Consider the following 21,770-nt stretch of genomic DNA (forward strand, 5'->3'; position numbering starts at 1 on the left):
ACCCTAACCTTTTGGGGGAGAGGCTTGTGATGGCCCTTCCTGGGAACGTTCACAACACAGCCACATGGTGACAGCGGCCACTTGATGGAGGGCAAACCATCTGCCAGGTGTTTCCACCATCAGTATTAATACTTAGTTCCCCCGGGGGGTTGGGGGGGGCCCTGTTGAGAGGATGAGGAAAGTGCCACTTGAGAATTTCAGTGCTCTCCTTCAGGCCACACAGCTGGTCTGGCAGACCTGGGATTTGAATGTGTCCCTCATCATGTGCAGTCTTGTGCTTCCTTAAAATATTGTTCTGACCCAAAAACATGCTTCAAAAGGACAGCCTCAGACTCAGTGGAGCCCACCCAGCTCACCGGGCCTTTTTCCTAACTGACTACCTATCCCATCAAACAGCTAGAGAAGAGAGGCCCCTTCTCTCCCCTGTGTCCCTGTGTGGATTATAGACGCCCCGGTCCCAGTGTGTGTGCCTGACGGCAAGCAGCCCTGTGCCTGCTGAATGACATACATGACTCATTGGCCTACAAGCTCCAGTCTTGGGTGGGGATCATGGCCCCAGTCTTCAGATGCACCCATGCTCCCTACCCTGCTTCTCTGCGCCACTGCCCCACTTAGGGCCCGGGCTCTGTGTGTGTGTGTGTGTGTGGGTGGGTGTGGGTGGGTGTGGGTGGGTGTGGGTGGGTGTGTGATTTCACCCTGTCCTGGTGAGCCATTTCTCATGTGGACTGGGGGTGGTTGAGGGAAGGTGAGCATCTCGTCCTCCCTTATGCCTTCCATGTCCCACTGCAAACCTGTGTCTTCTTCCCTCCCATCTCGATCTCGCCCACTCTCCTTTCCTCCTTCTCCAGATGACCCTGGAGCCAGCTGACTCCCAGGATGGCCCCTCATCTCCCAGGACAGACAGGGAACTCACTGAGCAACCTCAACCTGAGTCTATGTTGCCTTACCTGGAGATGCACTTCTTCCTTGAGGAACAGACCTAGAACGTGCACCTCTATCCTCATCATTTGGGTGTTTGGCTCTGTTAGGGATTCTTAACTACTGTTTAACTTAAGGAATTTTGTGATGTGTGTGTGTGTGTGGAGAGGGAGAGTGTGTGTGAGCAAGCGTGGGAATAAGAGGGTGGTTATTTATCCCTACTGGTGTCCACTGGCAGGTCCGGATTATTGGCTTCTAGAGCTATGTTTTTCAACATTTTTTTGGCCAACAGTATCGTGTATTTTACATTGTAGCTCACAAACATCTGTGTCTATCATCTGAAACATGAGTTTGATGAAAACATACTTGCTAAATTCTGATATTTCCTATGCATTCTCATATTTTCCATTCTATTTTATTTCGTTTTTCAAAAATTTCTGTAAACTGGAGTTCCCATTATGGCGCCGTAGAAATGAATCTGACTAGTATCCATGAACATGCGGGTTCGATCCCTGGCCTCGCTCAGTGGGTCAGTGATCTGGCATTGCCGTGAGCTGTGGTGTAGCTTGCAGACGTGGTTTGGATCTAGTGTGGCTGTGGCTGTGGCTGTGGTGTAGACTAGCAGCTGTAGCTGTGATCCGACCCCTACCCTGGGAACTTCCATATGCTGCTGGTGTGGCCATAAAAAGAAAAAAAGTATGTAAACTGAAAAATTCATTTCATATGTATTCCATTTTAAGTATCCTCTCCACTATGGGATAAATTCCATGAAGAAAGGCAAGAATTCATCTAATTCCTATAATTAGTGCTCAATTCATATTGTCAGCTGATTCTTCTCTCTATGCAGATATTCTGGGGAAACATTTTTACGCGCTAAGAAATAGTTTCATTCGAAAGATAACAAAAGAAAAGGTGACTTGTGTCATGGGTCTGCTTTTCTCCCATAGTAACTGTGAGAAATCTCAGAGACACATGACTAGAAATGCCTTCATAGTAGACCTACCTAAAAGGAGAGCCAGAGAGTCAGTCCTCCATGATCCTGCTCTCGGAGGCGAACCTTTTCACTCTCAGGTATCAGAGCTGTAGACTGGCTTATGAGGAGATCTCTTCAGACATCAAGGGGATCATATTATTCCTGTAATAATGTATCATGGACACCCTTCCCTGCCCTTACATGTAGGTCTACTGCCTTCTTTTTAAGAGCTGTTTTGTATTCTTGTTGCCTAGAGTTCTTTTTCGGAGCAAGGCAGATGTTGCCTTAAAAAGAACAGTAGAAATGAGCAACCAGCCCCAGCCACCTGACCAAATAGAATCCCCTCTAGTAAATGCTTCTGAAAAGCAGTTGGTTTTCCTGGGAATGGAATTGCCCATAGAATGTCTGTGTGGGTTCAGAGTTTGGGGGACTGCAGAGCCCTCCCTCTGGCTTCTGGGAGGTGTCAAGTGACAGATGTGGGGGAGGTTTGATGGATCAACGTGAGGGACGCTCCCTAGCTCTGGAGTGGGTCTGCAGACACTCAGTTCTGCTTAGTCATTGCCTTGGGTATTGATTTCCACTTCAGGGCCACACTTAGGTGGCGCCTGGTTTTGAAGCCACGCAATGTCTTTTAAATTAACTTAATTTTACTTTCTAATACCAAAACAACGATGAATTACAGGCACAGAGTTATTAATCTTCTGAGTAAATGTATCACATATTTTATCTCAATTATAGCCTCTACACTTTATGTATTTTTCATCTTTGATTCATGAATTTATTCAGAAAGAAATGATCTATGTTTCTATAGTCTCATTACATTCACTGGGGAGAAAAAGGTGGCCACGAATTAGAGTTCATCCCACAGTGTGGTTTTTATGGTGGAGACAGCTGGTAAGCTGAGTGGTGCCTTTCCCCTTGCCCCCCCCCCCGCCCCACCCCATAGGCATCTGCCCCTTTGCTAGCACAGTGGAGGGAGGGGGTGACATGGGGCCTGGGAGGCAGGCATGCTTCACCTCCAGAGTGTTCTGTTCTATGATGGTCCATAGATGGACATTGCTGGAAAGTCTGGGAGGTGTAGGAGCCGGTGCAGATGGGACAACCATCCCCCTCAGAGCAGAGCCGGTGCTGACCCTGGGCCCTACAGGGAGGTCGGGGGAGATGCCTGCCCTGTGGGCATGCAGGCCTGCAGGGTTGGTGGCGAGCTGGCCTGTTGTACCCAGGCTCACATAGTGAGTAGTTAGCAGTTGCTTCTCGCTAGGCCCTGTGCTGTTGGGGCACATGTCCAGACCAGGGAAGCATGTGACACAGACATGGCAGTAAAATGAGCCAGCATCTTTGGGTGTGAGCCCAATGTGTTCTACATGTGTTGCCTCATTCACACTCAACAAACTGGGTCCGTTTCTGTCCTTCTCATTTTATGATGGAGGGATCAAGTCCACAGAGCCAGTTCGTGGCAGAGCCAGAACCTGACATGGGCTCTTTTCCCTGTCTGGACAAGGTCACAGTGCATCTGAACACATGACTGCAAACATTCTTAAATGGGAGGCGCACCACCCAGCAGGTGTCCACATTTGTACAGTTGGCAGCTCCGCCTCCAGGGTGCATCCTCAGGTACTCAGTCCAAGATGCCTGAATGCCCCTAGGAGGTCCTGGTGGGGCTTTGTAAAAACCCAGGTGAGGGTGGGCAGGCAGGGGCCCGGCAGAAAGGTGTGCTTCCCCACCAGGTGGATGTAGTCAGGTCTCTCCAAATCAGAGGGCACCATCACTGTTCTTTGTTATTTCTGTTGACTATGCCCTTCATACATAAACGTAAATAATCCTTCTTGGCCTGACTCTCTAGCTTGGAGTAGCAGCTGAGATAAGTGATGGGAATGTGCCGTGTCCGGGGGGGGGCACGTGGGGTGTTTATAGGGGTGCACGTGAGCAGCAGGGATGTGGAGCGAGATTGCACTTAGAATGCAGACATCAGGAAATTTAACCATAGACAAATGTGAAAGGCTTTTCTTTCACTCTCTTAATGGAGAAAAGAATGACTCTGCCTTCTTGTCAAAATGAAGATGTTTGGTTTTAAGCTTACTCATTTCCGGCCTTGTTGAAATATTTGCTCATTTCTTTTCAGCCAAGGAGGTGGACATATTGGAGCATTTGGCTCATGTCAGGCAAAGGAAGCAATGCTAAGAAAAGACTTCTTTTCTAGAAGGATGGGGTTTGGCAGTTTTCACATGACCTGGGCCCCCCTAGGTCCCAGGGAGGCAGAGAGCTACTTTGATCAGCCCCGTGTGGCGCACATAATCTTACTGCCATTTACCTTGACCTGAGCTGTCAGAATGGGATATAAAGGCCTGACGCCTAGGAGAGGTGAGTGGCATGCCCATGGGGCTCCCTGACCGTGAGACAAGGTCTCGGCCCAGGTGCTCAGAAATGCAGCGTCAGGCTCTGCTTTTTTTTTTTCCTCTTTTGTGAATGATGACATCTTAGTGTTTATGGTGGCTAAATGCTCAGTTCTCTGCTCTGTATAGTGCTCTTCAGAGGTATATGCAATGGATCTTGCCCTCAAGGTACTGACAATCTACAAGTAACACAACACCTCACAGGTTCACTTTCCCAAGTTACCAGGAGCCCTGGAAAACAAGGGCAATGCCTTGCCCCTCTCTGCTCTCTTTCATGACCTGGTGCGTAGTTGGTGCTCAGGCATTTGTTGCTGTGATTTACTGTCATGATTAAGTGTGTTTGGTGCAACTTGTAACAGTCTTGACTCACGTGCCTGCTCTAGTCTGGGGGTGATGCCTGATTGGGTACCGTGTGAAGCTGCATTAGATACAGTGGGAGGAGTGCTGGCTGGAGACCAGCGAGGGAGGGGTGTCTGCTGCAGGGGCACCTGGGAGCAGGGGCAGTAGGCACATGGCAGTCGTTTGTCTTTTCCGATAAGTACATTGTGCTTACAGCAGAGGGGGGTGGAAGAGTGCTCAGAGGAAATGAAACTCCCCAGTCTTCCCTGAAAGGGAGGGGCAGGATTTAGAGAAATAGAAAGAAGTGCTTTCAGTGATGGAGAAGTACAATGACAGAGACCACGGGTACCAGTGAGTCTGACATATATGCAGGGTATTATGGGAGTTGACAGACTGGAGCAGAGGGAGTAGAGGAGGAGGAAGGAGACTTGGGTAGGACGGAGGCCCTGTGCCTGGTGGGGTGACATGTCAGCTGGTGGTTGGTAGGCAGAGTGTAGACAGATTGTGTAGAGGTCCTTGGGGATGCCAGATGGAGGAATTTAGGCGTGATACAGTCCCATGCTTTTCATGAAGCTTTCCCAAATGCTCCAGACACAATTAATTGCTCCATTCCACATCTCCCCACAGGAGATTCCCAGTACTCTGCTTTAGCTTTGATTGTCATCTGCCGTGTCTGGAAATGTTTCTGTATACATCTGCTGTCCTCCTCCAGGACATGGATGGTGTCTTAGCCATCTTTAATCTGCACTGCTCAGGACTGCACCTGGTATGGAATAGACATCCAGGGAATGTGGTTGAATCAAATGGGAATAGGGTGCCTGCACTGCCAACCAGGGTGGGGCAAAGGAGGGCAGTGCCTCTGTGGTGAAGCTGGGTGAAGAAGAGTGTGGCTGCCAACTGTCCCCACTACCAAGGGAACTCAGTCTGTGTCCCAGGATGGGTGGGCTGGGAAGCAAGGCAAGTCTCAGGCATCAAGTTTACAGGGGTGTGTAGAATCCTGGAAGCCAGTTGGAATTGAAGGCAGAACAGAGAAAAGATGAGGTGGAAGGAGGAAATTTGGAGAACTGAGACTAGGTGAATTCCCAGAGGCAATGACTTTGCAAGGCTCATGGATCCTATGTGTGGAGAACCATCCCTAAGCCTGTGAGTCAAAGGGAATTATCCAAGGAGTTGAATCTCTTGAGAGATGAGGAATTGCTGAAGATTTTCTTAGATGATTTAACTTTCAGAGAAGCAGAATGATCCTGTAGGCCCTGGGTATTAGCTGGAACTCTTTGTTTGCAGCTGACCAAAACCCCAATCCAAACTGGCTCAGTTTATTGGCTTTTGTAACCAGAAAGCCCTAGGTGGGAGAATTTTGGCTTCAGGTTCAGCTTGATCCAGGGGCTCATATAGAGGCATCAGAGCTGGGTGCCTTCTTTTTCTGAGCTTCTCTTTCTCTTTGACTCTCTTCCCATTTTTTGACCTGGTGTTCGTTAGTGTTGGCTTTTCATCTTCATGTCCTCATGGTAACTCTAGGCTTATAGCCTCTGAGGGCTAAATCAAGCCAATGACAGAACTTCTGGCCGAGAGGCTTAGTGAAACTCTGGATGAGTTCTACCTGACTTGGTTGGTAGGTACTGGGTCACATGCCTATCCTTGAACCAATAACCTGGGTCACACACCGACCCATGTAGCCCCTGGACTGAAAGTAGGAAAGACTCAGTTCTCAGAGGAAAGTCAGGGAACTGTTACCCTGAAAGTTTTGCTGGGTGGCAAGACCATAATGAGCTACCCTCAGCCAGCTGCTTGCTTTAGCCCCTGTAGCACAGCAGCAGCTGCCTCTGCCCTGCTGGGGAATGAGGAGGCCACATCTAGAGAGAGTGCCCTGTCAGCTTCCCCTGCTCTCTTCCCACAGGCCGGATGTCTTTGAAGTTGGTCTCCACGGAGTGATCGGCCAGGCCACCCGCTGGCCACCTCCATTTGTCATCTCAAGTACATTCTGGATGGCACCCTGGGCAGTGGCCCTGCCTGGCCTGGATGGTCATGAGGTCATTGGGCTGGCATCGGTCCTATTGATTTCTGTCTGTGTCTAATCCTCCTATCAGGACTCCACTTCTGGAGCCTGGGAGCACGGCCTTGCCCTGTCCTGTCCCGCGCAGCCTCTGATGGTGAGTGTCTGGCGGTCCCCAGGGCTCTTTCCCACTCCACTTATTCTGATTTTCACTGTCACCTGGTGGGCAAAGGTGACTATCCCAGTTTTACAGATGAGGAAGCTGAGAAGCAGAAGGGATAAATGACAGCCTGGTGCCATGGAAGGTGAACTCACTCGCATTTCCCCCCTGATTTGTCCTTTTAAACCAAAGGTGAAGGAGAACGAAGGCACATTGACTATTCCTGCCAGCCTCTTCAGGTAAATGTGGCCTCAGCTATCCTTGGCGGCCTGCTAGGCACATGCATCATGAATACCTGCAGAGGAAAGCGTGACCTCTGTTTATGTCCCAGCAAGCTTGAGCTGAGGCCACCTGCTGCTCCCCCTCCTGAGTCCCTGGCAGAGTTGCTAGAGGTTGAAACCCTGTAAGAGTGGCAGTGGCTCCTGAGGGCACCTCCAGAAACATGAGGCAGTAGCTGAGAGTGTCTCTCGGGTGACATGGAGTGACCCAGTCACCTGACAAGGCAGCAGCTGCACTTGGATCTTGCTGCTTCTGGTTGGCTGTCTTCTCCAGGGTCCCTAGGCCCTCACATGGCTCCCCTCTGGGGCCCGAGTCTAGACATGGCTCATCAGATCATAGCGAATTGTGGATTCACAGCTGGAAGACATCATCCATTCAGGCTGCTTGTTTTACAGCTGAGAAGCAGAGGTCAAACCTCAGAACCTTATCTCAAGTCCCCCATGTCCTTGTCCCTTTAGCCTCCCCCTCTCCTCATACCTGTGCTCCTGCAGCTCTGGACCTCTCGTTGCCCTTGGCCCATTTGCCTTTGTGGGTGCTCCTCCCTCCAACTGGAGGCAGTTGTGGGTGCAGAGCAGGAGCTGTGAGGCTCTACCCGAATGTTTAGTTGTGGGCATTTTAATGGGGCTGGAGCCTGTGGTATTGTTATGGGTGGTATGTTTGTGGCCCTCCAGGTTCATGTGTTCAAAACTTAACTCCGGTGAGATGGTGTTTAGAGGTGGGGTCTTTGGGAGCTGATTGGGGTGGTTAGGTCTTGAGGGTAGGGCCTTCTTGATGGGATTAGTGCCGTGAGAAGAGGAGGAAGAGAGATCTCTACATGTATATACCCATCAGGAAAGGCCTGCCAGGACATCACGAGAAGGCAGCTGTCTACAAGCCTGGAAGAGGGCTCTCACCAGACCCCAGATCCACCAGCACCTTGATATTGGAATTCCCAGCCCCCAGACTGTAAGGTCTCTGTTGTTTAAGCCATCCAGTCTATGGTATTTTGTTATGGCAGCTTGAATTGACTGAAATATAATTATGGAACTTCTAAGCGGGAAGGGCTGGTGAATAATGTTTGGTCAAAATCTCTCATTTTGCCTATCTATTTATTCATTTATAAATATCGAGTATATTTTTGTGCCAGACTTGGGAATACAGTGATGCATGAAATAGAAATGGTTTCTGATTTTATAAGAAATTATCACTTACTGAGAGACAAGTACCAAAGATACAGTTTTTTAAAAAAATTGTAATATTCCACTGTGAAATGACTGGCCAGTGGGGACCTGCTGTATAGCACAGGGAATTCTACCCCCAATATTCTGTGGTAATCTGTATGGGAAAAGAATCTGGAAAAGAAAGGATGAGTGTACATGTATAACTCAATCACTCTATTGTGCAGCAGAAATTCTCACAACACTGGAAATCAACTATATTTCAAGAAAACTTGACAAAATGAAAAAAATTCCATTGTGAATAGGGCTATGCAGAAATGCAGCAAGCTTTGACAGCATATACCAGGGGCTGGAATGTAGTATGGGAGATCAGCAAAGTTTTGCTGAGAAACTGTCATTTAAGTGGAGCCTTGAAGCACAGGTAGAACTTAGCCTGATGAAAAGGCATGAATGGTGGAGTGGTGGTTCTAGAGCAAGGGAACAGGACGTGGCCCTGAGTCAGTCACGGCAGAGCCAGGGCCAGCAGAGGACAACTCCCAGCCCTGGGTTCTCACCACACCCTGTGCTGGGCTTCGGTGAGCCCGTCTCAGAGTCATGTGCCCCCACGGAGGGGAGGTGACGTAGGCGGGGCAGGTTCACGGGGGCAGGGTTGGGTGGGGGTGAAACAGGGTGGGCAGAGGCATGTGGAAGGGAAAGCCTGGACTTGGGGGTACAGTGGGCGGGAGCAGGTTTGGCCATGACTTGGAGTGGAGGCTCCTGCAGGAGGGATGTGAACGAGGAGGAAGGTACAGGAGCCTGGACAGTGGTGAACATTCACTGGAGGCTCAGCTTGGGATTGAAAAGGGAGGGCTTCTGAGCTGTTGGAATCAGCTGTTGTCTCCATAGTCCGACCCCTTATGCCAGGCTTGTTCTAGGGAGGCTTTTTGGTAACGGGGAATGATTCCTACCCTGCCTATTTTTCTTTTTGGTACATATGTTAGAATCCCACATTCTCACATTTTTATAGCCCCTATAGGTCTTGCTTTGTTGCTTAATTCCTCCTCTACCTCCTAGTAGCCCCTGTGAGTACCTTATGTGGGCCCAGTACAGTGCTGGAAGCTGGGGTCACAACAATGGTGGGAGGTGATCTCTGCCCATGGGGAGCCCAGGCCTGCAGGAGGCAGAAGAGATATGTGTGCAGGGGAAACTCTGTTTTCTACTGCCAGCATGTACGTGTCAGGTTGACTAGGTCACCCAAGGTTGCTGGAGACACCCTCTCTGCTGCTGCCTCCCACTTCATCAGTTGCCCTGCAAAGACTTGGGCCCTGTGAGTAGATGAGCAAATCAAAGAGGTGAATCTTACCTGGCTCATCAAGCTTTTGTAGGTGAGGAGCTCTGTAAGGTAGGGGTCAGGCTTTCTGAGGAGGAACCAGGTGCTCAGGAATGGATGGATGGATGATGGATGTATTGATGACGATGGATATTGTTACCACAGCACTTGAAAAAGGACGCTTGAATATAGGACGGCAGACAACCAAATACAATTAAGGATCCTGGCATCTGTAATTCCCTGCTAGGTGACAGTTTCTGTTTCTCAAGGCTCTACATGGGGTTCCCTGGTTTAGAGACTGTAGGTTTGGAGCCTCTCCTGTTCAGTGAAACATCAGTGTATAAAGAAGATAAATCAGGGTTCAGAATTAGATTCTGAGCCTTTATGTCTCTAGTGACTTGAATCTCATAGGGGACTTTGATCCACATGATAGGGTGGTCTCTGGGTAAGAACTGGTTCTTTCTTGAGAGATGGTTTGGGTGTCTCTGCCCACCCAGGATCCTCGGTGAGTGGGGAGGATCCTTGCTGGTGGCTGGGTGCGTGTCACGAGCACATGGCTGTTCCTGGCCAGTGCAGGGAGACTGGGATGCAGGAGTCATGTACTCTTTTCATTTATCCTGGAGTAGAGCTTTTAATGTGCAGCCCCTGCCCAGAGGTCACCTCATTTCAAGTTCATTCAGGAGAGCTCTTGCTTGTCTCTCTATACCCGTCCCATCCCTTCATCCTCACCGTTGTTTAGTCCTCATGCTCCCCCTCCATCCTGGCTACTGACTCCGTATCTTCTCTGTGAGACGTCCCACAGGTCCTTTAGCCAGGTGCATGTTGCCATCTCACCCCATGAGAAACCTGACTTTTCCTGGTGGCTTCCTTTTCAAATGACTAACTGAACATTCTCTTTCTCTGCTGAACAGTCGTCTTGTGAAGTAATTACCTTCCCTTCCCATAATTGCTGTTCTGCAAGATGTTTTTTCTTTTCAGGCCTGCACCTGAAGCATATGGCAGTTCCCAGGCTAGGGGTCTAATCAGAGCTGCAGCTGCCAGCCTGCCCCACAGCCATGGCAATACTGGGTCTGAGCCACATCTGTGACCTACACTGAAGCCTGTGGCAATGCCACATCCTTAACTCAGTGAGGCCAGGGATCGAACCAGCATCTTCACGGATACTGTGTTGGGTTCTTAGCCCACTGAGCCACAATAGGAACTCCTACAAGAATTTTTTAAACACTGCATTTGCTTGATGTAGAGATGTCCTTTTTTTAAAAAGGAGTACTTTTAAGCGCAGGACTGGGGACCCTGCTGACACTGGCTTCTAGGCAAACTGGCTGGTTGTGTTCTCTGGGCTGTGATGGTTCAGCTGGCATTATGTTAGAGTCTCTGTAATAAAGAGTCACATTAAAGCAAGGTTATATTTCTTATAATCAATTCCATCAAGTAATGCACCGAGGATTCTGGAAAGAGAAACCAAAGTCTTCAAAAAGGCGAGAGAGGAGGACAAGAGAAAGAGATAAAAGAGCCCAAACAATTCAGTTACATGAATGGGCCTAGTATTATTGTGGCAAAATTACTTATAAATAAAAGCTAAAGAGGAAAAACAAGCTGTGTTTGGTAGGTGTACTCTGTGTTCCCTGTCTTGTTTTTCTGCTCTAAAGTATAAAACGCTGTGTTGACGTAGGGATGTAACTGCTATGAATATTGATGGCAGCCAAAGCCTTTTTTTCCTGTCTGTCCCAGTAAATAAAGCAGAAAGGATAAAGAGGGAGGAAGAATTATAAAATCAGCTTGCTCTTTCCAGCTCATCTTGCTCCCTTACAGCTCTAAACTCTCAAAAAGACGCTGACAAGCTACTTTCGGTGGTCAGGGTCCAATTTGAGTACAATCGATGGATGTTTTCAGGGGTTTCTGCTTCTGGTTAAAGCTACAGAGTTGCTTTTCCTTGTAGCTCCCACAGTTAGTGTCACTGCCTCATGGAAGCCTTGGTGGATTTCTCCTCTGTAGCGAGTAGTAAAGTCGGTTGCTATACCTAAGAACGTACACAGTGGCATGAGGGCACCTCCCATGGGAGCCTGCCAGCCGGGGGTGTGGCAGTGAACTGGAAGATGAGCCCTTGCTCTGGTGAGGCTCACGAGGACTCCAGAGAGTAAACAGGAGAGTCCTTAGAGGTCCGTGTGGCACGAGGTGCTGGGGTGGGCATGCTGCTGCTCTGGGAGATTTCAGCTTCTTATCCCAGCTTGGAGGGCATGGCTGGTGGTGCAGAGGGAGTGGGTCGAGGTCCAAGAAGGTCTTCACAGCCTGGTGAAGGGCGAAGGGTGCACGGGATAAGCCAGGCCGAGAGCAGCACCTGATGGGGAACCTGGAGGAAACGTGAGTATGGAGATTGGGGATGAGTGAGGCTTTTTATTCCTATTATGTTCTTTATTTATTTATTTATTTTTGAGCTAGGCTTGTTAAATTGAAAACATATTGACTCTGGCTAAGTCACACCACAGAGGAATTCGTTAGACCACTAAGATGGTGTCCCAGGGATCAAGGGGTGTCCCAAGGGCCAGTTAGGAATGGCAGGGACCTGGGGATGAGAGAGCCCATGGAACTGGCTAGTCAGCATTATGAGTGGGGAGTTGAGAATGGGGGTAGAGCCTGGGGTAACCCTACGGTTGGATGGTTCTCCTGCTGGTAAAGAGGAAAGATGCAGTGGCGAGTCTCTGTGATGTCCCACCCAGGACTGGGACTCGTCTGTGATCAAGGGGCGGTGCTCTGGTGGCAGATGGCTAGAGCGCAGGGTGGCTTGGGCAAAATCGTGCTCACATGGAACAAGAAAGTCTTTGCAGGAGGAAAGTGATTTATCCCTTGGGTCTTATCAGATGCCTCAAGATGCAGAACTTGCTCTTCGTCAGTTCCCTCTCCTGGAGTGTTGTCTGCGTCCACATTCAAAACCCCCACCTCAGAGTTCCCCGTGGTGCAGTGGTTAACCAATCTGACTAGGAACCGTGAGGTTGTAGGTTCCATCCCTGGCTTTGCTCAGTGGGTTAAGGATCCGACATGAGCTGTGGTGTAGGTTGCAGACGTGGCTCGGATCCCGAGTTGCTATGGCTGTGGCTGTGGCGTAGGCCAGCAGCTATAGCTCCAATTAGACCCCTAGCTTGGGAACCTCCATATGCCACGGGAGTGGCCCTAGAAAAGGCAAAAAAAAAAAAAAAAAAAAAAAAAAAAAAAAAAAGACAAAAAACCAAAAAACAACAAAAACAAACAAAAAACACAAAACCCTCACCTCCCTTACCAGGCTAAACTTTTCAAGGATATGGACCATAGTGGAGACATTTTTCTAATCCTGGCTCCTGGTGTGGGGCCCATCAAACAGAAGAGGTGCTCACTATTTCCTGAGCCAAATTTATTTGCATATATACCCACCCCCACCCTGGGCATCGTAATAAGTGAATTCTATGATTTCCATTTTCCTGAGGCATTGGTAACTTTCCTCAGGTCCCACAGAGGAGAATTAATATTAGCCGAGGCCTTTATGGCACATATGGAAGAGTTTTAATTACTGATGATTTTTCATTGGGTAATTATTTAAGTAGCTTTTTGCCAGTAACTGCCTCTTGTAAAATTATTCACACATATCCTGGCGGTCCATATTTCTATTCAATCCAAAGCTGTATGAAGAAAACCTTTATAGAAGAGGAAAGAGCCAACATTTTTAGACCTGCTGATGGATGCATTTTCTACAGCTCATGGAGTCACATGAGTTGGAACTGGAAAGGTCCTCAGAGCCTCTAGCCTGAGGGTGGCATCTCAGAGATCTGTGGCAGTCAGATGGGGGTGGCTGTTGGCTTTGTAAGGAGGACTTGGAGGCTGAGCCCAGGCCCTCTGGGAACACGTGTGGAGACCCCTCAGCAGTGTCAGCTGGGAGACCATCAGGCGGCCATGAACCTGCCATCCCCTTAGTATCTGGGTGCAGAAACTTAGGTCCAAAGGAGAGGAGAGTCACCTTGCCAAGGTCACCTTGCTGTTCAGTGACAAAGCCAACCCTGACTTAGAAGTCAGATGGAAACCCCGAGGGGCAGCGAGGGTCAAAGCAGATGCATCTTCCTTTCTTCCAAAGGACATTCTGTTCAAACCCAGGGGGATTGTCGTTGCACCCTTGTGCTTTTCTGGGCCTGGTTGGGCAGCCTTAGGAGGAAAACACGCTGTGTTTTGCAAGTGTGTGCAGATAACAAACATGCCTTTGCGTCCTCGGGAAAGTCACAGCACATACATCAGGGCAGGTGGCAGAATACAATTCATGCAGCCTGGGATGAGAAGCCTTTTATACATTGTTGCTTAAGAGAAATTTGGTGTTAGAATTAAAATGCCTGCTTGGTCCAGGTGTGGTATTAATTGTTTCATTTCTCGTAATAAAAGTTTGCTTGAAGAAGAATGCTTACGTCTCTGAGATACCGACTCTAATCCCTGTTTCCTTTTCTCTTTCTTCTCCTCCCCCAACCCTTTTTGGTTTTATTTCTTTGTTTCTTTTCACAGGAAAAAGTAGAATATGCCTTCCTGATTATTTTTACAGTCGAGACATTTTTGAAGATTATAGCGTATGGATTATTGCTACATCCTAATGCTTATGTTAGGAATGGATGGAATTTACTGGATTTTGTTATAGTGATAGTAGGGTAAGTCCTTTTATTTGTGGAAATGTTTTTTGGGGAGAGGGGGAGGCGGGAGTAACAGACACCCGTCTTTTAAGGGAATAGGCTTGTTCCTTGATGCTAGTAATTGGAGCCAGCACCTGTCAGGAGTTGTTTGAAGCCTGGTGATGCTGCTGCCAGTCTCTGGGCAGAGACTGACTTGAAATTCTCTCATTGTTGTCACTCCCTCCTTCAGTAATGTGTTAAGGAAAGAAGTTGAAGCTCAGCTCATCTTACAAGACCTTGGGCCTCCACACATAGGCCGGCCTTGATGGCGATTTGAGTCAAGGGTGTAGGGCTCTTATACTTAGCACCCCGTTAAGTTAAAAAAAATCAAATAAACCAGTAAAAAAGCAATAAATCCTTCATAGCAGTGAGATACTCTGCTATTTAACATTCCCTTGAGCAATGCTATTAATTTTTTCTGCTGACTTAGGGGGAAAGCTTTGGCACGCTACTATCCCATTTCAAATAACAAAACAAGTGTTTGAAAAAAATGTCAGATATCGGCATGAAATGAAATAAGCCAGAAGAATGCAGAGAAGCAGGCCTTCTCCCCCAAATCCTGTCACAGGAAGAAGACACCAACAGTTTCAGTGAAAGGAGAATGTTAAGATTAAAAAACAGCGGCCTGTGTTATTCTGGTCCTTCAACACCTGGAAATGTTGCCAGCAAGAGAAAAATGAATCTGTGTCAGAGGAATGCTGGGTCTTTGGACCAAATACCCACATAGGAAAATAAGATCTATCTTTTTGTGTGTGTGTGTGTGTGTGTGGTGGAATCCCTTGTAAGATCTATCCTTCTGCTGAGTCTTAGCTACCCAGCTGTAAAGTGGGTTGCTCCTAAAATTATATTTGTTTCTATGGAGATACACTGTTAAATGACCTCTTTGTTTTCAGCTCTATGACTTGGTTCCAATGCCTTTTGCAGTTGAGCAAGGTGACTTTTCTTGTGGATTATTCTTTACCATGAATCTTTTGGCATTTCATGGGAGATCAGTACTGCTGGATTTTGAGAGAAAGGGATACATTTGAGCCGTGTCCTTTCAAAGCTAGGAAGTTAAAGTGGGATCCAAAGTGGTGGCCCAACAGGATGATTAGATGTGCAGAGAAACATGTTAACTTTTGCAAAAACCAGTCTGGTACATAGGAATCTAAGGCGTTGCTCCAAAGTAGTGCAGCTAAAATGAACAGGTGATCGATATGTACCGTGCCTTCCTGTATTTGATGAACTCTAACAAAAAATGGCAAGCAGGAGCCTTACAGGTCTCTTGGTTCTGGAATAATCTTGCTATGCCTCTCCTGACTCTGGACTAGAGTCCAGTGTAGCTAGAGGATGGAGATGCTTAAATCCACTTCTTTTGTCCGTACCCTACAATCAGCTCAGCTTTCTATCTGAAGGTGTTTTTGGACTCTAATACGGCACAAAGACAGGGAACCAAGCAGAATGTGGTGGTCTCATTGAGTTGAAGAGCCAGAGATGAGTGTTTAGGAAAGCTGAGGTGGTCAAAATTTATGAAGTATAGTATGGGAGCAGGGAGGAAGCTACTCAGAAAAAGAGCTCCATAAATATGCCTTGGAGTCCTCTTCAGTTTTGGCTAAAGACTAGGTTACACTTACCTGGGGTGATATTCTGTAAGGCCAAGCAAAGAATACTGCTAGGGGAAAGAGAAAAGCTGGGGTAGAGCTCACATTGGTCTGGGAATTGTTTGAGTTATGACCAACCAGAGTGGAACCCTGCACTGTCAGTAGAGACCCCAGAAGGGCTATTGGTAGTATGGCTAAACTACCTCTAGAGCAGGGGTTTGCAAACTATGATCAATGGACCAAATTCAGCCTGTTACAGATTTTTGTAAATAAAGTTTTATTGTTACACAGGGACAAGCATTTGTTTACATAGTTGAGTTGATTAGTTTAGGTCCACAGAACTTAAAGAATTTACTGTCTGACCCCTTACAAAACAATTTTTCTAACTCCTGCTCTAGAATAAAAACCATCTAAAACCTTTGTTAATACTATTTGTAAAGAAGACTGAAAAGGAGCAAACTGACATGCAAGTAACTTAGGTGTCTACCAAAATAAAACTCAACACTGTAGAGGACGACCACAAAATCCAGTCAAATATTACTTGATTGAACACATGAAGAACTGTGACTCATAACCAGGAGGAAATCCATGAATAGAAATAGACCTAGAAATAACAGGAGATGATAGAATTAGTGGAGAATTACTTTACAAGACTTTTAAAACAGCTATTAGAAATACATTTATGGACTTAAGAGGAACATACAAATACAGTGACCAAAGGTGGGGCCACGTAAAAAAAGAACCAAATGGGACTTTGAGGACTGGAAAATAAATCTGAAGTGAAAACGTCCCTGGATTGCTTAATAGCAGATTAGACACAATAGAAGAAAATAATCAAGGAGTTTGAAGATATGGCAATAACACAGAGAATAATGATGGAAAATAAATGAGCACCAACTGACCTGTGGGGCAATATCAAGTAATCTAACATACACATATATTTGGAAGCCCAGAAGATAGAAGATAGAGGAGAGACAGAAAAAAAACCTCAATAAATAGTTGACATTTTATAAATGTGATGAAGAATATAAATTCACAAATCCAAGGAGCTTAACAAAACCCAAGCAAAATAAACATGAAGAAGGTTACATCAAGACACATCATGATCATAATCAAATTGCCAAAACCAAAGATAGAGCATCTTAAAACTAGAGGGAAAGACACTGTAGATATCTTGTCAGCAATGGTGCAAACCAGGAAACAATAGACATTTTTTAAGTGCTAAGAAAAAATGTCAACCTAGAAGTTTTATTCAATGACGATATCTTTAAAAATTAGAGTAAGAAAGAAAAATTTTAGGCAAACCACAGCTGAGAATTCACCGCCAGGAAACCTGTACCTTCAAATATTAAAGGAATTTCTTCACATTAAAGGAAAATGACAACAGATAGAAATGTGGATCTAAAAGAAATGAAGAATGCCAGAAAGGATAAATGCATATGTAAATATAAAAACATTTTTCTCATCTTAAAATCTCTTTCAAAGTAACTGATTAAAGCAAAAATACCAATGTACTGTGGGGTTTATAGCAACTATAATAGTAAAATATATGACAACATTAGCACAAAGGACAGAAACAAGGAAAAATCCAAATACTATAGAACAGTATTTGTGCAGTTGGTGGAGTTATTATCTGAAGGTAGACACATCTGATAAGATGTGTATTGTAAATCCTAGAGCACAGTCCAGCAAAATTCAGCCCATAGACCAAAAATGGTTTACTGCCCTTCCTTTCTACTACATTGATAAAGCATTTTGTTGTCTGCTTTAGCAGGTTAAGTTTTATTGGAAGATAGTCATACTCATTCATATTTACGGCTATTTGGTGTTAGGATGGAAAAGTTGAGTAGTTGTGACAGAAATTCTCTGGCCTGCAAATCCTAAAAGTGTTACTATCTGGTGATAATACTCTACCAAAAACTTCTGCTGACACTTGATCTAGAGGAGACACTAGAAAAATAGAGAGATAATTCTGTGTTGGAGAGTAAATGGAATTTTTTTTTTTAAAGTAGGGAAGAAAAGTATATCAGACAGGGCAAATAGAAAACAAATATCAAGATGGTAGATTTAAACCCAGCTACACCCTTATTTAAAATCCAGAGGTTATCAGATTTTATATATGTATAAAGATAACACTGAGTTCTATAGTGTCTAAAAGATACCTAATTTATAAAGACAGATAATTTGAAAGTGAAAGGACAGAAGAATATATATCATGCAAAAGTAATAAAAAAATCTGTATTAATAACAAAGTAGGCTACAGAACAAGGAATATTATCAAGGATAAAGAAAGACACTTCATGAGAGTTCTCATCGTGGCTCAGTGATAATGAACCCAACAAGTATCCATGAGACGCAGGTTTGGCCCCTGGCCTTGCTCAGTGGGTTAAGGATGTGGCATTCTTGTGAGCTGTGGTGTAGGTCACAGATGCGGCTCAGATCTAGCATTGCTGTGGCTGTGGCATAGGCCAGCAAATACAGCTCCAATTTGACCCCTAGCCTGGGAACTTCCATATGTCACAGGTGCCGCCCTTAAAAAAAGACAAAAAAAGAAAAGAAAAAAGAAAGACATTTCGTGATGTTAAAGGAGTCATCTCACGAAGAAGATATAACTATATATGTGTATATATAATATATATACATACATGCACACCTAATAGTAGAGCCTCAAAAGCGCGAATTGATAGAACTGAAAGGAGGAATAGACAAATCTTCAGTTCTCGTTGTGCATTTTAATACTCCTCTCTTGAGGAATGTTGGTAGAACATCTAGATAGAAGAATACTAAGGATACAGGGAGATTTGAACAGTGCCATCATTCAACTTGGCTGAATTGACTTTTTAAAAATACCACAACCAAGAGCAGAATATATATTCTTTCTACATGTACATGGAACATGAAGCAAGAAAGACATATTCTGGGCCATAAAGTAAATCTCAATGAATTCAAGATTAAAATCTTATAAAATTATGTGTTTTGAATGAATTTAGGAATGTTTTTGGATAAAAGGTCACTGTAAAAAAGCATGTGAATTTCTATGCATTAGTCATGAACAGTTGGAAAGTGAAAATTCAAAGACATCATTATTTACTATAGCATCAAAAGACATGCACTATTTAGGAATAAACAGTGCACTGAAAATGATAAACCTGCTGAGAGGAATTAAAATCTAAACATATGGAGTAATGTACTATGTTCATGGACTGGAAGATTCAATATTATTAGGATATCAGCTCTTCAAATTGAGGTATAGATTGAATCCTAATCTGAATCCCAGCAAGGTTGTTATGGAGATAGATTTATTTTAAAAATTTATATGGAAATTAGACTAGCCAAAAGACATCTGTAAGAACAAATCTGGAACCTGATTTTAAGATTTCCTGTAAAGCTACAGTAGTCAAGACAGTGTGGTTTAGAATAAGTAATAGACAAAAATATCCATGGAACAGAATAGGGAGTCTAGAAGTAGGTCCATATGGAAGTGATCAATTGATTTTAGACAAAGGTACCTAGATGACTCAATGGGTTGAGGAAAAAATTTTCAAGAAATAGTGCTGGAACAACTATTTATCCATTAAGAAAAAGAAGACTCCGGAGTTCCCGTCGTGGCGCAGTGGTTAACGAATCCGACTAGGAACCATGAGGTTGCGGGTTCGGTCCCTGCCCCTTGCTCAGTGGGTTAACGATCCGGCGTTGCCGTGAGCTGTGGTGTAGGTTGCAGACGCGGCTCGGATCCCGCGTTGCTGTGGCTCTGGCATAGGCCGGTGGCTACAGCTCCGATTCAACCCCTAGCCTGGGAACCTCCATATGCCGTGGGAGCGGCCCAAGAAATAGCAACAACAACAACACAACAAAAAAAAGACAAAAGACAAAAAAAAAAAAAAAAAGAAAAAGAAGACTCCATTCTTACCTCATATCATGTAAAAATATTACCTTAAAATGAATCATAGATCTATCTTTAAAAGCTACAACTATAACATTTCTAGGAGAAAATCTTTGGGGGTAGGCAGAGATTTTTTAGGACCCAAAAAGCTCTAGCCATAAAAGAAATAGTTGAAATTTTCAAACCTTAGCAAAATTTAAAACTTTTCTTCCAAAGAGACACTGAAGAAAATGAAAAGATAAAGGCACACATTGGGAAATAATATCCCCAATACACACACACACACACACACACACACACACACACACATATATATATATGACGAGGGACTTGTATTCAGAATTTGTAAAGAACTCTTACAATGCAAAGGTAAAAAGACCCAGTCCATAAAGGGGCAAAAGATTGGAACAGATCTTCACAAAAGAAGATATGTAAATGGTCAGCAAGCACTTGTCATATGTACTAAGTTGAACTCAGAGACCAGAAAAAGAGTTTAAAAAGAAAAAAAATAAATTATGTCTTCTCTTGAATCATATTCCTACTCACTAAAGTTGCCAATTGCAGACTCTGTCTTTATCCAATGGATTTTTTGTTCCAAGTCAACCATGACTATTGCTTTTGTCAAGATTCCCAATACCAGAGACGTTAAGAAAGTAACTGATATTTCCAAAATGTGAACTGTTAATAATGTGACCACAAGAGAGTTCAACGTGTTGACAGGAGTTGATATTATTCTGTGGATAGAGAAGTTTGGCTTTTATCCCACTCCTCTAATTTTTCAATAAACATCTCTTTTCAAGCCGCCAAGACTCCTCACTTAAACTTTTGTGAACATAGGAGGCTCATTCTGGTGCTTCTACTTAGTGTCAGCTTGGGTGGCTACCTGCTTTTTTTTTTCTCTCCTGTCTTGGGTTAAACTTTTTAATAACAGTCTAGGATCAAATACTTTCTCCTCTTGTCCTCATCTCTTCAGGCACATGGTACTTGTTTGGGGGGTACTGTGAAATGAGTAGAATCACAGACTGTTCTCTAGGAAGGGCAGAACTCAGGATCATTTCATCCAGTTTTCTCAGTTGACAGAGAAGGCAAGAAAGGCCTGATGCTTCCTAATGCTTAGGAACAGAAGCCAGCCCTGACCTCTTACACCCTCTGGCCGTCTGGAAACAGCAGCCAGCTTCCCTCTCTGACATGCTCCTCTGTGATGGCAGAGACATTGGTCACGTGTCTTCAAGGACATTGCTGAAGAAGAGGGGAGAAAAGGGTCAATAAAGTGTAGATTGCAAAACACTGATACTTGAGAGCAATCTTATGATACGTGCATAAATTACTCTCCTAACCCTTTGGGATGAAAATTCTTGTGGCTGCTGCATTTCAGAAGAGTTTGAGGTTTTTCTTTCTTCCTTTTGCTTTGTGTTTGTGATGCTGTGAACTTCTTTTGTAGGGGACACTTTTAACTTTAGCCTTGCTGCAAGGGGTTACAGTAATTAAAAAACTATGCTAATGAGAGACCTGTCATAAACTTGATATGTTGCCCCACTCGTAACCAGAAAGAGCCCACCATCTGTAGCTTTGAAAAGGTAAAGGCCTTTCCCTTCCCCTCCCCCCCCGCAATCTAGATTCATTGCTAATTGCAGAACTGTTATTAAAACAGATGACTGGTCTTTAAATGCCCCCAGAATGACATGACTGTGCCCAATCAGGACTGTAATCAGACCACCCGGTATTTTATGGTCTTAGTGATCCAGAGGCATGCCAGTGGGGGCAGAGTTTCTGCTTTGGCTGCTAATTAAACTTGAGAAACCTTTTCTTTGTTGCTGGGCCAATCATTCCCCCAATCTGATTGGCCAGCGTTGATTCTATTTGAAATGGGCAAATTTCTATTTATTCTGAAAAACAAGCAACATTTCCAAAGAACAAATGTTTATTTGAAAGAGCAAAAGTAACTGTCAAATGAGCGGATTGCCTGAAAATAGCTTTATCCGAAAAAACCTTCTGAGAGTAGGAAAAAATTTGTCATGGCTGCCAGATACAATATTATGCACATTTCAGAAGAGAAAATGACGAAATTAATACCTTCTCTTAGGTTATGGCTTTTGGCCTTTGCACAGCT

General features: G+C 45.0%; 1 protein-coding gene across 14 annotated transcripts in view; it reads left to right on the plus strand.

The window, feature by feature from the left end:
* The window catches only part of CACNA1D (calcium voltage-gated channel subunit alpha1 D), a 342,950-nt gene that overhangs the window by 166,219 nt on the left and 154,961 nt on the right, over positions 1-21,770 (plus strand). For all 14 annotated transcript variants that reach the window (XM_013981776.2, XM_021068969.1, XM_013981775.2 and 11 more), the window contains exon 4: positions 14,037-14,176. In XM_013981776.2, coding sequence (XP_013837230.1) covers positions 14,037-14,176 — 140 coding nt within the window. The remainder of the gene's footprint in view (positions 1-14,036; positions 14,177-21,770) is intronic.

This window comes from Sus scrofa, chromosome 13 (genome assembly GCF_000003025.6).
Source record: "Sus scrofa isolate TJ Tabasco breed Duroc chromosome 13, Sscrofa11.1, whole genome shotgun sequence".
Lineage (NCBI taxonomy): Eukaryota > Metazoa > Chordata > Mammalia > Artiodactyla > Suidae > Sus > Sus scrofa.